Source organism: Austrofundulus limnaeus, unplaced genomic scaffold (assembly GCF_001266775.1).
Source record: "Austrofundulus limnaeus strain Quisiro unplaced genomic scaffold, Austrofundulus_limnaeus-1.0 Scaffold24, whole genome shotgun sequence".
Taxonomy (NCBI): Eukaryota; Metazoa; Chordata; class Actinopteri; order Cyprinodontiformes; family Rivulidae; genus Austrofundulus; species Austrofundulus limnaeus.
In genome coordinates this window covers 955,357-971,999 of record NW_013952426.1, presented here as the reverse complement: position 1 = coordinate 971,999, position 16,643 = coordinate 955,357, and the positions used below count along the sequence as shown (strand labels likewise).

Below are 16,643 nucleotides of genomic sequence, written 5' to 3'. Positions count from 1 at the left end.
CATTGGTGAATGCCACAAATTCTCCTAAATCACTCGTACGCACAACTTAAGAACAAATCTGTGCGTACGAACGGTTCTTGCATGAGGCCCATTGTTTATCAAAGTTACAGGAGAAAAGAGAACAGGCTTTTCTCCCTTAGTATGATTCAGCTATATTATGGATTTTTCTGTGGAAATGTCTTAACTAAACTAATCTTCACGGTTTAAGTTCATTATGAAACATCAGTGTCTTATTTGCCTGAATCATTTTGAAAATGTCTTTAAACTGAAATAATTCCTTCTTTCAGACATTTTTTGAAGAGTTTCTCATCAGAAGATATCTAAACGTGGAACTAGCTGACGCTGAAAGGGTAACTTGTGCCGGAGGATCACTACTGGGTGGGAGAATCTAAATGGATTTTCTGTACCGACTATTGATCTTTCTAAATACCTGGACAGGTGACAGACATCAAAGGTAGAAGCTGGCTTTATTACTGAGCGTTCTTGTTCTGGCCGACACCGAGGAAGAGAGGCCTTGCTCTTCTGGTTCCTCAGATTCTTTAAAGATAATCTTATGGGTTAGGAACTAAATAATATCTTACTTTTCCTCCTTACCTTAAACTCATGCCTTGCCAACTCTTGGTTAGGTGCCAACAAAGGTCAGGTACTTAAGACCTAAGCTTGATATTTGCTGCTTCTATTTTTTGTGCTGGATTAATCTGGTTAAGTTAGGATGTGCACTTACATTGTTATTGATTCTAAACTTCTTATATAGTAGGAAATTAATTGTCACCTATAAGTGTACTGTAGGGATTTTGTTTGATTGTGTACATAACTGATTGCATTTATTGATGGACCTGTCAAAACTCACTGAGCCAAGTCACTTATTGTGTTTTGTCCATTCACTTTTGCACGGAAGACATACTTACCGAAAATAAGAGAACCTTGCTAAATAATTTCCTTATAACTTTTGTTATAAGAAGTGTAAGGTCAAACCCTTACAATTGTTAGGCTGGAAATTGTAAACTGTTTTTAATTATTGCTTTATGACGTGTGCTGCTGACCTCTTGGCCAGGTCACCCTTGGAAAAGAGGTCTTGATCTCAATGGGTTTTATCTGGTTAAGTAAAGGTGATTGACTGATTGATTGATTGATTGATTGATTGATTGATTGATTGATCGATTGATTGATTGATTGTGTGCAATTAACTGTCAGAAAAAAACTGTCACCATTTAATGTTTGCCACTTTGCTGTTATTACAGTTAGTGTTGCAAGTATGTGAGCCCAATGGCAGCGCAGAGTAACGAGTGCTAACCCTAACAATACAAACTTACCTGAAATACTGCCATAAACTGGAGTACGAGAAAAGCAATAAAATGTAAACTGAGGCAAACAACTGGAAAAACAAATACAGTATACTCAGCCAATAATCCACAATGCACTCAGTCAATCTGTCCCTTACGGGCAACAAAGTAAGAGGTAGATGGAGATAGTGCAGCTGCATATTGTGCTACTGAAGATATGCTGTCATTCCACATTGTGGAAAAGGCTGGATTTCAATGAACAGCTTACAATTTTAACCTGTTAAAATGAAGAAGTTAATTTGAATGATGATTTGTAAATATAATTTTAGAACACATGATAATTTAGAGTCAAAATAATGCAAGCGCAATTGTCATTTTTAATTGTCATATTAATCATTATCATCTACAGTAAATGCCATGATTAATTGTGATACATTTTTCAGCCAATATCGTGCAACCCAAGGTACAGCACAGGTTGAAGGGCTGGGACATAAAGAAGCCAGACTGAGACATGTGGAGAGGAGGAACAATGGATATATTGATAAAAGGATGTTAAAAAGAAGAGGAGTAAGGCAACAGAAGATAGATGCAGATAAAGAGGATAGTTGAAGTGAGCATAGAGTGTGATGGAGGAAGATGACTCACTGTGGCGACCTCTGAAGAGGGAAAACCCAAAAGAAAAAGAAGAATTTGGTGTCTGTGAGGGACTTGTGACCTATCCAACTTGTACCATGCTCCACACACAGTGGCTGTTCAAGATAGGTATCAGCTMCCCGTYGAYTCAGAAAGGAAAAGTGGGTAAAGAAAATGAACAAATAGATGTGTGATTTTATATTGTGCCACTCCAGCACATCTCTTAATCCAGATAACAAAACAACCAACTTCTGATGCTTATAGGATGTATAAWATAGGCTATCTGCCACTGTAGTCTATTTCTTCATAACCCCTTTAGAGTGTGTTGATTGAAAGAAATCCATCACAAAGTTGTCAGCACTGCAGGAGCCAAGCCCTCCCTAACAGCTCCCCTGCTGAGAAACAATTGGCTGAACAATGTCCCGCTTCACTAACAGCTTGTGTGCTTACCTGAATGTGGCCTTCAGGATCTGTCCAGAGGTGCTTTCTTTRGTGTGGTTGTTATATCCGTAGAAAAGGTCTCCAAAGACTGTCTGGTTAGCTGGAACATCTGTCGCTTCACCACAGTCTATCCCCTCAGTGCAGGCTTCAGACAGCGGTAGACATGACCTCCCATCAGGACCTCGCTTATAATCTTCAATGCACCTAAAATAAAATTTAGGATTAGCTATTAGGGCTTTCGTTTAATAGTAGAAATTTTATTTTGTCAGTTATTCCTTAATATAAATTGCATTTGACTGTATTTCATTATGTTCTAGCCCTTGGTTGCTCTGTATTTGTTTATTTTTTATTTCTGTTAAATCTTTTCAGCTTAAATGTAATGCGATTGTACCAATTAAACCAAGCACATTTTAAACTGAAGTTATTTTGTAATTCTGCTTCTTCTAAAATAAATAAGACGCACTTTAAATCAGAAACCACACGACAGCAAGCCTCTGTCTTTTGGTTTAAAATGTGCATACAAGATCAGATAAATGTAAAAMTGAAAAAAAAAGATCAAAAGTTGATTTATCTGATCTGCAAAGACTTAGCTGGGTTTAAATCTTGATCAGTTCTTTTTAATAAGTCTGTACACCCATATTTTAACAAAATGAGACAGAAACTGTCTATGTTGACTAGAGCAGATCTACCAGAAAAAAAAAGGAAAAAAAATGACATGGTGGCAGCTAAATGTTTTTTTTTCCTGTGTGATAAGAAAACATAAACTAGCAACATCTTTTATATTTTCAAGTTGTGTCACATTTGTTTACTACAGATGATGTTAAAAAAGGGTGTATATATATTTTTTTTTATTTTTGTCTCAAAAGTAAGAAAAGCCAGTGTAGTTATGATTGGTATTGTTGGTAAAGTTAGGATTAGTGAATCTGATTTGACATCAAACATGGATTAATTTTGCAACTATCAGACAATGTATGTGTGTTCCACTCTCTCATGAAATTGTTCTTTTTCCTCAGTCTAGGCTTACAGTCATAAATTCCAGCCAGGCAGAGACCTCTGACCATATCACCATGGTAATGAGGACCCTGGACCCTTCCATATCTGACAGTGATCTTCTCTTGAATTTGACTCTGTGTCCCAAACTTTCTGTGGTACTCCGAATAACCACAAAACTCATAAAAACATTTGTTTTTCTTGTTTCATTCTTTGTTTGTTATGTATTCATCATATTATTTCATGCTTTAAACGTGTGTTTGCTTCAGTCAGTGAGGTGTCATTTAACATATTTTATTTCAGTAACTGAAGGTGGAAAAGATTAATTTTTCATTTCAATCTTTACATTTGGTTTTTGCTGTTATTAACTTTTGAGTGGATGAGAGGATTAGAAAGCTAGATTTTAGAGTTTAATTTTTTTTCTTTTTACTTAAAATAATCCTTGGCATTTTTTAGAAAGAGCAGAAGAGAAATGTGTCTTTCTCTCAATTGTTGACAGTTAGCTTAATCCAGGACTTGGAAAAGTGTAAATTCTCCCTCTGTCTTTGTCTCTTCCATGTCCTGCTGATCAGGTCTGAGCCCTTCTACTTAAAGTTTCTCCTGGTGTGTTCTCTTCTGAAAAGGTTGTTTTAACAGACTGAGCTGAGTTGTTTTTAGCTCTTCCATTTCTCCAATGGGTCTCCAAACACCGCCTAGCGACCTGCGGCATTATGACGAGCTTTTTTTTTCTAACCTCTGCTGCTAGGGCAAAACCTGCAGAGCCCCAGGACCATAAAAGTCTGCAACACTGACTGGCCAATTTATTTTTTAATCTGCCTAGCAACTGTATGTGATTGGTTGAAAGACTGTAGTCCTGGGGTTCTCTGCCTATCCCCCCATGACAGAAACAAAACTAGTTTGTGGAAATTTACTGGTGAATAAATGTCAATGGAGAATATAGCTGATATAATTCACATTACATGTGGGCATACACTAGTGAGTAAAACCAGCATTTGTAACTGGATTTATAAAAGTATATTTTACATTTTTCTTCTTCTTCTTGTCAGGGARGGCGGCGCCCCAGCGCCCCCTATGGGCCAGCCGCCACAGTTTGTAGTATAAGTTTGCACAAGTAACAYCTTTCCTGTCAATCAATCCAAGAGCTAATCCAAGGGCAGAATTCTGCTGACGTCAAAATCGTAAGCATGTAGTACTTGGTTCTACCTTCTTAGGTCTTGAAGTGCACAACTATGTGTGGTTGGAATCGGAAATGGAGACACATTTGGCCGTGGCTGAACCAAGAAGAACTGCATACAGGCGTGCGAACAAAGAAGGGGCTTTAGTGGGAAGAAATTTCTGATGGTCAGATCTCCAGATCTTTACTTGCTCATTATAGTTTGGTTTCAAAATAATTTAACATTTGTTCTGGTTTATTAACAGATAGACCTGTTATTCAGACATACTTTTATTTTGCTTCATCATTTGAGTAAAGATTTAATTTCTGATTTTCTTTGAGTTAGCGTAAAATATAAATCTATATTTTAGACATTACAATATTTTATCACTTACTCCAATCCCCATAAACTACTGGAACCATCATACCCATATTTTATTAATTGATTTGTAAACAGTTTGTAAATATCCTATTTTGTAATAAAGCTACATAAACTATAAATACTGTGTCTTATTTTTGTGTGTGTTTCAAAGGGTCAAACTGTACTATTAACCTAGATACAAATGAATACATCTGAGCTAAGGATAAATAAACTAGAGCTATCAGTAATCTAAACATAACACAGAGTAATGTATATAAATATATTAATATTCTTATATATGCATAGAAGGTGTCTTCTACAAACCTAATKGCAAAAACAATAATAATAAAACGTTTTTCTACTGCCTCCAAAAGAATACATATCAGACTGATAAACATTTGCTAAGTTGGAATAAATACTGGGTTACAAAGTGTTATTATTAGAGGTGAAATGTATTAATTTTAATGCTCAGTGACTGTATAGGCAGTAGCTGAAAAGTACAAGATGAATGGAAAACAGCCATAAAAATGACTACATTTTTTTAGAAGAAAACCAACCAAGTGTGCATTTAACACTTTAAGATTACCTGCTGCACTCTGAGTTTCCTTTATAAATTTAATCAGCACTCACATGAATTTCATCAGCTTTTCATTACCTAACTGTTAAACATTAGATAAAAWGGCTAAGATATTCTTGTTGATGAAATGTTTAGAATTAGTACTAGCTCAGACCTTATACGTTTGCAGCTCCCCATCCTATGTAAATGTGATGTCAGATGTTGTGAGTACAGCATGATGTTTCAATAAAATGATGACAATAGCTTTGTGTTTGGTATAAAAGTACTGTTAATGAGAAATGTTGATGGAATGAATACAGTGGGTGTTTTTCAAAGATCTTTTTTCCTTTCAATAACATATCTTGTGAAACCTAAAACTTGATATTAACACCTTTATACATTTACTGTACACAGTGAGCAATCATAAATGCTATTAACTCTGATGTGTGACTGCTGAGTGGTAGAAAATAAGAGCCCACATGGCTGATTACACCACTGCAAGAACGAAAAAGCTTTTCACGGAGTAACATCAGTGGCATTATTAAGATGTTTTTCTCCAAAGTCAATATAATTAGACAAAAAAAGAGACTCACAGCTTTAGTTTGCTGTCGCTGCAAGGTGACTGATCTGAAAATGTCACAGATAAAAAAATAAAAAACTAAAGCTTGAGTTTGCCCTTCATACCCACTCAGCTGTTCCAAAAACTTCACCAGCACATTGTGACAAATTCATTTCTCACTCAACCAAAAAATTTATCTCAGATGCTACCAGTAGTTCTTCTAAAGGTGATTTCTATATAATAATCAATTTGTTTTGTAGAAGCCTCAGTGACAAAAAATAAATAAATAAAAAAAACAACACTATACAGTACGGTAAATGTTTTCAGGAATATACTTTCACAWATAAGATGTGTTCTGCAGGTTTCTTGGGAGTACAGTGAGGAACAAGAAAAACTGGCATTGAACAAACTGATTTTGAATTGGATCATATCATACTTCTGTAGTGATCACCTACAATRAAAAATGAAAATGAGCAATTGCATTTTTTTTGGAGGAACTATCAGCCTGACAGAGCCTTTTACTAAACTTTGTATCTATATTGTACAGTGGGGGTGTACAGTCATAATCAATGATGTAATAAAAGCTACAGTTGTGTCATAAATTACAGGAACTTAATAATTAMTTAATGAGTTTCATTTGCATTTACTGTACACTGTTTCTTTCCTATTTGGGTTTTGTTTGCTGAAAGCAAAATTATCTTAATCTAATTCATTAGTTTCTTGGCTCTAAATCCAAAACAAAATGTTCATGGAGACGTTTCCTTAATTGCCATTTTCGTTTTGGGTATGATGAATTTTGGATTGACAGCTTTACTGAAAGCTTTAAAACTTGCTGCAAATCACTTTTATTTCTAAGGCTCTGTTTACACAACTCTGTTTTGGTAGTAGAGTTTCTGCTGTTTGTGCACACAAAAACAGTGGTCATTTTCTCTGACGCGTTTGAATCCAGGTCCCAGTGTGGAGGTTTTTAGAAGGCCCCTGCAGAGAAATTGAGCATGCACACTACAAATGGCTGCAATCAACCTTTTTTCTGTGCCTGTGYGAGTAGAYAAATAACAGTAACAATATAGATAGAAGAGTGTTGCTTGTCCTACTCACCCTTTTCAATGTGTAGGAACAAACCTAACTCAGCCGCGGTCCAAATAAACATTAATAGACTCATTTATTAGACAGCTCAATCCAGGACTGAGGCATGTTCTGTCCTCCTCGGATCATTCAGAAAAAAAAAACACGGAGCCAGCAAGGTGGCAAAATGAGCCTGCCTCTGACACCCCTCTGAGTGCCTGAGTGAGGTAGTATCAGAGCCAGGCCCAAGCCGGGCCCGAGCCAGGCAGACCCACTTGTGAAAAAGCAACCCACRGTTTCRTGGCTCAGAAAATGATAATGACCTGATGACAGATTTACTGACATGCTGACGTGTAGTTTGTAGTTAGTTTAAAATAGATTGAGCCGCAGGATTGCTAAAGTGAGTTAATTCAGTTTGTTTTGGGTTTTGTTTTGATACAAGACAGACGTCTGTCACACAATAAATATGTCGCTTTCCACTTCAGCCGAGCTCCACGCCTCTTTTGATTCTGCGCTGTTAGGTTCATTTCTGAATGCATAAATGTGAGTGGGAACTGGCTGACTTAACCTGGGATTTACAAATGAACTGAGGAAGCTTAAAGCTGGACTGCTTTGTGCTGCAGTTTGGCAGAACTGTCTTGTCAAAGAGGCTAATGTGTTCACCATTTTGGATGTAAATGTTTTCACATTTAGGACTAAATTGTTGAAGTCCAAAAACATACTGTATAGCATCAACTAGTAACCTGGCATGGAAAGTACAGCGGATTTGAACAGCCACAATTTGATTTGACACAATCAAYCTTGGAAGAAAGCTAACGTTTCCAGACACTAGCTACATTTACATGGAAACAAGTAATTGGATTAAACGGCTGTTCGGAATAAAAATACATCATGTAAACAGCCCGTTCGGATTATTCTGATCTGACTGAGCTCGATCCGAATGAATTTTTAATCCGAATGAGTCGGGTGGGTTATGCCGATTGATAATCGGAATGACGTGCATGTAAACACTTAATCAGATCATCTTATTCTGATTAAAGAAAACTGACCTGAGTGCGCAGGTTTTTTGACTTTATCCACCCAGTTCTGCTCTTTAGAGGAGGCGGAGCAGCAGCGTTTCCAGCTGCGCTGCGCCGCACAGAATTTTTCTTCCACCCTCTCTCAACAAATAAAAAAGGAGACAAACAGCAGATGTTGCTTCGCAAACAAAATAAAATAAAAAAAAACATGTATTGCTTCATCTGCAACTCAACCGAGGAGTAACGACATCTCTACCGTTATTAAAAGCTGACACGGGTCCGTCCTAAGCGCACATAAGAGCTTTGTTTACGTTTGTAACACGGTAGTAGAGCTGAAAGTTTACAACACTGTGCATGTAAACACTTGTCATGATCGGATTGTGTCCATGTAAACAGTACATTCATATTATTTAATCCGAATACATTTCAATCCGATCAAAACATTTTGTGCATGTAAACATAGCTATTGTTACATGCAAACAGGGCCTAAGAAAATTTGTAGTAAGTCATAGAGCATTGCTCCAAAATGTTACACTTTGATCTGGTTTCCATTATTTTTACACTGCACTTCTGAAAATGCACCAATAAATCTAATTACTTTTTTTAACATGAAGCACACTACATCACTCCCTTTCTCTGGATCACTTCCTCACTTTGATTCACTGGTTAGTCTGTTGACATTTCACACTAAATAAATTGCGCAAGGGTTCACTTACAATTGAACTGAGACCCACATTTTCAGGTGAACCAGAGTTCCTTTATTTGTTCTGCACCATAKTTCAGATGAGCTTTCACACCTGCCCAAATGAAGAAGGCTATCCAGGAAAGGAATTGTGGTCCATTTAAAATGAAGCTCTAGCGTGAAAGCATCCATAGACCTCTAAACTAAYATGCAGCCATTTTCATTCAAAAATAAGGAACTATCACATAATGTCATGCATTATTTGGAGTTTGATTGTAGTTGGCCTGAATAAAACTGTATATAATTGTTACATATTGGAAGAAAACTGACTGCATTTTGACATTTTTCATTTGGACTGAACTGAAATGTAAACATTTCCCCAGCAAAATCAGAAATCATCAAATAACACTAGTGTARAACAACTTCAAGTCGGCAGCAACATCTTATCTTGTTTTTTGTCACTGCATCAATATAAAACTGATTTWGTTTGATTTTCAGTAGAAATAGGAATTGTAAATATTCAATATTTGGAGTGGATTTTTTTTTTTTTTGATGCACACAGATACAAACGTTTTCCTCAATGATAGCAGCTAACATCATAGAGATACTGGCTCCACAGTCCTGACTGATAGCCTGAGGACCTTCTAAGATATTAAGCAGTTTTTTAAACTCATTAGCTGACCCAAATATCTCACTTTYAGATTAAGATAGAAAYAATCTTTCTTACATTAAATGGCAGWTAAAATGGTATTGATAAGRCACTAATGCTATTTTTATRTACTAAAAATGAAAATAAATAAATSAGAGGCTTTCACGGAAAAAGAAAAAAATGGATTTCCATGAATTAAGACTGACTTGCGCACAAAAATAAATTAAGGAAAAATCAATGAGAATACTATTTTGTAAAAGATAATGGTAATATAAATTGTCTAAGTGTATGAATATGTTAATTCCTGTGCTAATAAAGTGCTAAAGACACCTCTAAAGTTTCGTCACACCTTGTGCGGCAGCCTGTCAAAGTAGTGATGACAACTCTCAACATGACAAGATTATGAGCTGTAATAATTACTGTAATTATGGATCTAAACTGCTGACTGTGTTCCTTCTTACCCACAAAACATCTGGATGTTGTAGAGTGTCGGGTCATCCTCTAGAGGGGCCAGCTGTTGGAGACACAGCTGCTCACATCCACCATTGAAGCCGTCAGAGCAGTCGATGCCGATGTGGTGGTCATAGCACCCGGTCCCATCCTTCATTGGACTCAACCCTGGAGGACACTGTGGGAGGAACAAGTGTTTCAGAATGACTCATGCCAGGATTTATAAATTTYGGTTTCATTTAGGTCCATTTTCCTAGAGCTACTGAGGAGAAAGGCTGGGAAATTAACTCTACTCCCTGATGGAGCAGGTACACATACACAAAGACATTTGTGTCATAAAAGACAAAGAGTTACATTTCTGTTCCTATTAGTGTAGCCTGAATGAGCACCGAGTTTACTGTAGTTTGTAAAGAGAAAAAAAAGCAAAATATTTCACGAAAAATATGTTGCCATCATGAACAACATTGGGTTGCAACAGACAGATGAAGGTGTATGGGTGGAATAAACCTTAAAGGGAGGGGAAATTTATTTTTAACTTATGGTGTGATGAAGAATAGTACACTGAGAGAACAAACAACATATTTACTAATTTTAGATGAAAGTATTTGCCGCTTTATGTTGATAAGTGAAATCTGAAGAATTGTGAATGTGGTAAATATAACATTGTTATTACATGCAAGACTTACTGTGATATAAGTAATTTACAACATTTATGCAAGGTAACATGACTTAACTAGATAACGGTTTTCAGCATTGTTTTGAACTTGGAGCTGCATCTGTTTATTTTTTTTTCAAAGATTTCTTTCACTCTGTTAAAGAGGTCCCATTGACTCTCGCTGCTAAAGAAAATGAGAAGACACATCTTGTTTCCTTTTTAACTKAAAAATCTAAAGCAAACAAACAAAAGACAATAAAAAAGTCTGTTCAACAGCAAGAATAGAAAAAAAACAGTTCATTTGTTGAGCAGCTTTGGTCAATTAGGCTGTTTTTTTGTTGTACAAAACCACCAAGAACCATTTTTTCTAAATGCCAACAGCATTGGGGATAAATTTAAAAAAGAGCTGCGAGACCTGACTTCACCTCGTGTATCCTTATCTATAGCTTTGTTCAGAATTTCCCAAGATGTTTTTTATAGACCTGTCAAGTCGATTTCACATAATAGTTTCTGTCAGCTAATACTTCAAAGGCAACTTTGATGAAGTGCACTTTAACAAGGTACTATTGCATTCACAATGGTGACTTGGATTCCWTCAAGGAAGAAAGCAAAGTATCAGAGCCAGCTCGTTTTATTATGTAGACCTTCTGGATTCATCCAGACTTTCAGGTGGCTCATTTAGCTAATGAAGCTCACAAGTTTGCTGTGAATTCCAACTTCTTTCTCAACTTTTGAAAGCTGCAAAACAAATTTGTTAGGCTCTGACCAATTCAGATCAAGTACAGTTTTAATGTAATGTCACATTATGAAACAAAAAACACACTGCCTAATACTTTATAACTCCCCAAAATAGTTATTTTTAGGTATACATTAATATTTAGAAAGAATAAAACCATCCCATGAAAGTAATTTTTTTCATAGAAAATCATAGCTATTTTTAAAAAAAATTGCCATAGATACATTAAAGGATTGGTTTTGCAACCCTTTAGCTTAAAAGCTAATCATGTTTGCAGAAATCTGAAAACATATCACTGTCTAGTTCAGTCTATTAAGTATAAAATATATTAAAGTTGCAGAGTTGGCACTACAAGTCGGACATTTTTAAAAACCTTTTTCAAGATAGCAAAGCACTGCTTAAAATCACATCAACAAAAATTTGTACTTTAAACACGAAAGACAAAAATTCTGTGATGATGGATTTTCACATTTTTTGCTGAGTTTTTAAAAAGTGTATATTATCATTGTAAACTAAACCTCCATACTGAGGCCAAGTTTTCTGTTACTTTTAAGTGAGCATTGTTCAGATTTCTAAAGTGCCATTTACCACAGCTTTTCACTAGAAAATTTTTTGACTGCGTGCAAAGCTTTATGAGTATTTTTTTATTCTGTAAAAAAAACAAAAAAACTTGAATACAGCCCCAGATAAATAGGTTGGCATTTGTGTTGTTTCATTATTATTATTATTTATTCTAGTGTGTCTTGTTTCTTTTTTACTGATGCCACTTTCTCACAACTTGGCCTCTTCCAATAGACGTGAGAGAAGGATTCATTTCTGTTTTCACCTTCAGCAACACTTGTGAACACTGATAACTTATTTGTTTGTTGTTGTTTTAGAGAAGATCCTTCATGTGGACATACATATAAAAGAGGGTGTAAAGAAGAATAGGTTAAAGACAAAAAACACATAGGGAAACTTGAGTTTGGCACAAACTAAGAACATAGCAATAGCATTGTTTTATGGGTTGATAATTTACTTGACAACAAAGGCTCAAAATCCGTGATAAAAGCTAGACCTACCTAATTAAATATCGGGAGGCTTTTAAGTGGCCTGTGTGGCTTAAAAAAAGCTGCTATCCAAGATCTTCATTATCAGTCAGTAAGAGTTTTAACAGCTTCAATTTTACCCGATGATCCTCTTGACCACAATCAGTGTTTCACAGCTTCTTTGTAAACTAAACAGTAGTACAACCTCATAACAGCCATGTCTTGTTTATTTGTTTTCCTATTTCTTGCCAGTAAATTCAGCCTTATGTGGCATTTTTGGTGTGATGTATTTGTGGAAGTGTCTGAACAGAACGGAGCTGAATGAGTGGTCTTTGGTCTTGCTCCCTGGATAAACTGTTATTGATTTTGTCACCCTGCAAGAGAACAAGGTGACAAATGATTTATTGCTGGTAACGCGAAGAGCACACGAGACACTGAATCTCCTAATACATCCGTGGAACCTAGTGAAGTCGGTGGATTTGTGGACAATGATGTAGGCAGAGAGGAATACGTAGTTATGAGTTGTTGCCCTGCTGCTTGCGAGCTACAGACAAAGCTGAATATTGACATCATGAAAAAGCTTCCAAGATGCCGGAACAGCAATAACACTGGGCTACTGTCCAGGTATCCATCGGCTAATAATCATTAAGAGCTTGAATCTGGGACAGTCTTTGCCAGTGGATTGTTAGTGACGAGGATTTTCACAAATCTGGTCTGTAATKCAGGGTCAATTATCAGTACCTCCAAGACCGCAATCCTTGCAAAGAAAATCTTTCTAAAATATATCTCATTGATAATTCATCTTAGTTAATTTATTTGGAATGCCACTCTCATCATTATCAATGGAATACATTTAATAGCTCTGTCTGAAAGTAAAACAGTTCAGATTAAATATTTCATAAGTCCAAAAATCCAGTTTAGGTGATTTTTTAAATGTTCTTAAGTGGTAATGAGGTTATACTTGGAATTCTTATTTATATTCATTTTAGTTCAGTTTTAAACATTTGTTTATAGGGAGCATAGGCTTTTTTGGAACTGCAATGCTTTGGTCTGAATTCATTGTTCCTGTAGCTCCACAAACCCCTCTTTCACCCATTATCTGAGGTGCATCAGAGAGTAAAGCTTGGATTATACTTTGATACAACGTGAGACAGCAGGTTGGTGATTGTGTAATTTCAGACGTCTTTTTCCTGACCGAGCATAAACCGACTGAAGACTCGGCGGGCCATGATGGCTGGATGTTTTTATTTATTTATTTATTTATTTTCACTCAATGACCAGTGCTGTGTTGGGTGAAGAGTCCACAGACGTTTTTTATTATTATTATTATTATTATTATTATTATTATTATTATTATTATTATTATTATTATTATTATTGGCGGGTGCGGGAAAAAAGACTCACAGATAAACCAGCTGCTCTCCAAGCTAATTTAACAACTGGCTTAAGAGAAAAGATCGTTTTAAACAAAACCTGCAGAAGGAAGAGCTGCTCTGAGTCCTGCTCTGGTTCTGCTCCACAGTGCTGCATTGCTCCTCATGAACAAACAACCCCACAAAGTTCTGATCAAACACATGCTCTGAGCCGCAAGGTCCACGTCGCAGAGCTCTGACTGCGGGCAATGTACACAACGGCTGTCACCAGAGGATAGCAGTGGGAGAGCAGACAGATTATGCTTTTTTTGTCACTCAGCAGGGGGAACAAGATGTGCGACTCAAAATATAAACCAGTCTTAACTTGTTGCGGTGCGGTCTCTTTATTTATTTATTTACTTTTAATTTTATTTATTATTTCTTTTTAATTGTCCTGTCTGGCAATGTGTAACTCAGAATCGATGTCTGAGTGTTCAAATGAAGCCCAACAGTTTTACTTTCACAAGTGCAGCAAAATGGCATTTCACCATGATGCTCCACTTGATATACTGCATWTTGAAACCTTTATTATAAATTATTTCAGGATTAATCCATTATAACGGACATAGAGATGGAAAAGTAAACAAATAAGTGAAAACGTTTATTTTTTACTATAGTAAAGAAGAAAAGAAAAGTAGAAGAGAAATATGAGAACTGCAAAGAGAAACCGATATAAATTATCCAACATGTGAAAGTGTGAAATGCAAATGAAGCACTTCACACCCCACCTCCTCCAGGTTTCACTCCCTCTGATCATTACTTTGACAGCTGAGTTATTCTAGAATTACCAGTGGCACATAAACTTAATATATACAAATTGATTAAATGACGTCAACGACGGACGACGGAAACGTCCATTCAGCCTTGCATGTTCAAGTCAGGGTCTGACCCAAAGCGAGAGGTGAATGAAGACAACAAACCTGCAGAACTGCAGATTTGTGAAAGTGGTAACTGTAACGTTTATGCCTTTTGTTGGGAAAATACTATGATGTAATATTTTTGTCACTCATAGAGTAAAAAAAAATAGAGACACTAAGTACACAAAATGTATTTAAGGACTAAAAAAGTGGATTTTGCATTTTATGCCCCATTTAAGACCTTTGCAAAGATTTCCCTATGACTAAACACAGCTAAGCAATAAAATACAGTATATCTATCATAAACATTTCAAGTCATTTTATCTATTTCATTATAATTTGTCTAAAGTTCAACAACTTTGCAGCTTTGCAAAATCAAAGCAACTTGAGTTAAAACTTTGGTATATATGGTTACAAGTGGCAGTTTTACCTGATGGGAAATGTTGAATTATCATATCAGCAGCTCAAAATTATCATATTTTGAGGAAAATTATCATACACATCCAAACTGCATTCTAGGGAGGCTCAAATTTACAAATACGTCCTGCCACAGCTCACAAGTGCTCTGTATTCACAAACTGCATGTTCTTTTGTTTATAATAAAGTTAAAAAGCACTGTATCTGACTGTTGGGTGTCTTTTTTTGCAAAAGCTTTATTGTAAACAAGAACAAAACGGGGAGTCTGGGGAAATGTTGCACATTAGATAAAATGACTAAAATAAAATGTAAATTAAGAAAATAGGTCAAGTTAGAATGAAATCAGGAAAATAACAAATCATTGTTGTTTATTATACTTTTGATTAGTCAATATTGAGTGCATACTGTGCAACTTTATTCTGCAAGCCTCCAAAATCATTTTTTTCTTTAAAAATAGCTTCTGGATGACACCTGGATGTTTATTAAATGTAAATGTTGCTTATACTCTTCACCTTCTCAGTCCCACCTTTTTTCTGATTTTATAGCTTCTACTTCTCTCACATAAGTGCTACTGTTACATTTATCCTTGCTGCTACTAATTGTCATCATAACCATAATGTGTGAGTGGGGTTTGGGGGTTCTCCCCTAGAAAAATTTGAATGAACTAGGTGCTGTTTCCTGCATTCTGGTGTATTTGCAGGTTGTTAAACATATGCTTTCATAACTATTTTAGAGACAAATCCTTCATTCAGCTCAGTATATGAATCATCCTTTTTTTGTGTTGCATTGGACATTTGTTTCTTTGACCAGCTSGTAGCCTAAGCAGTACAGTTTTAATAGGGTTAAAAAATAAAACACTGGTGACTGCTTTGCAGCAGCCAGCCTTCTCTTTAGAGACAGTATGTTAAGAGAACAAAATAAAAATTTCATCTGTTCCACTCCATTTTATTTTTTTTAATATAAAGTTAATTATTTTTATTTTACTGTCATAGCTCTAACCCTCCTTTTTATTATGGTTTGGGACAGGAAAAAAAGACAAAGTTATTTTATAGGGATCTATTTTAGCCAAAACAATGTTTTAATTAACATCCCATCATGCGCTGGTGGAACCAGGTGGACGATGACGGGCAGAGCCGCTGGGTGTTTGAGTCCAGGAAGGGATCCGGGAAGCAGCAAGCCTCTGATTCGGAGTCCCGGATCTTCTGGCTCGGACTGATCATCTGCCCCATCATCTGGGTGGTCTTCGCCTTCAGCGTCCTGTTTTCAGTCAAGATTAAATGGATGCCTTTAGTGATCATGGGCGTGGTGCTGCAGGGGGCCAACCTGTACGGATGCGTTCGATGTAAAGTGGGGGGAAGACCAACTTAAAGAACATGGCCACCAATTATTTTGGCCGACAGTTCCTCAAACAGGCTCTGTCTAAAGAGGAGGAATCCTAGAGGTTTGAGAATTTCACGGCTTAAATGCCAAAAGAACACGTTTAAATCTCAACACGGACTAAAACAGCTCTGCTTTTATTTATTTTTTTCCATCTTCCAGGCGAAAGTCAAACGTCCGGTTGGCATTTTTACAAAAACTGAAGCTGAGCAATAAAACTCTTTTTTTTAACAAACACTTCCGCCGAAATACAAAAACTGACTGTAGTTTTGTGTTTTAGTCTCATAAATCCTTCTTTAGTTTTATTTTCTTTATTATGT

At 36.2% G+C, this 16,643-nt stretch overlaps 1 protein-coding gene and 1 pseudogene across 4 annotated transcripts in view; one reads left to right on the top strand and one right to left on the bottom strand.

The window, feature by feature from the left end:
* Positions 1–16,643, bottom strand: part of astn1 (astrotactin 1) — a gene marked incomplete in the record, with an annotated part of 409,914 nt that overhangs the window by 230,171 nt on the left and 163,100 nt on the right. For all 4 annotated transcript variants that reach the window (XM_014004448.1, XM_014004449.1, XM_014004450.1 and 1 more), the window contains 2 exon segments: positions 2,367–2,561; positions 9,853–10,019. In XM_014004448.1, coding sequence (XP_013859902.1) covers positions 2,367–2,561; positions 9,853–10,019 — 362 coding nt within the window.
* On the top strand, positions 16,027–16,400 carry LOC106514917 (Golgi apparatus membrane protein TVP23 homolog B pseudogene; annotated as a pseudogene).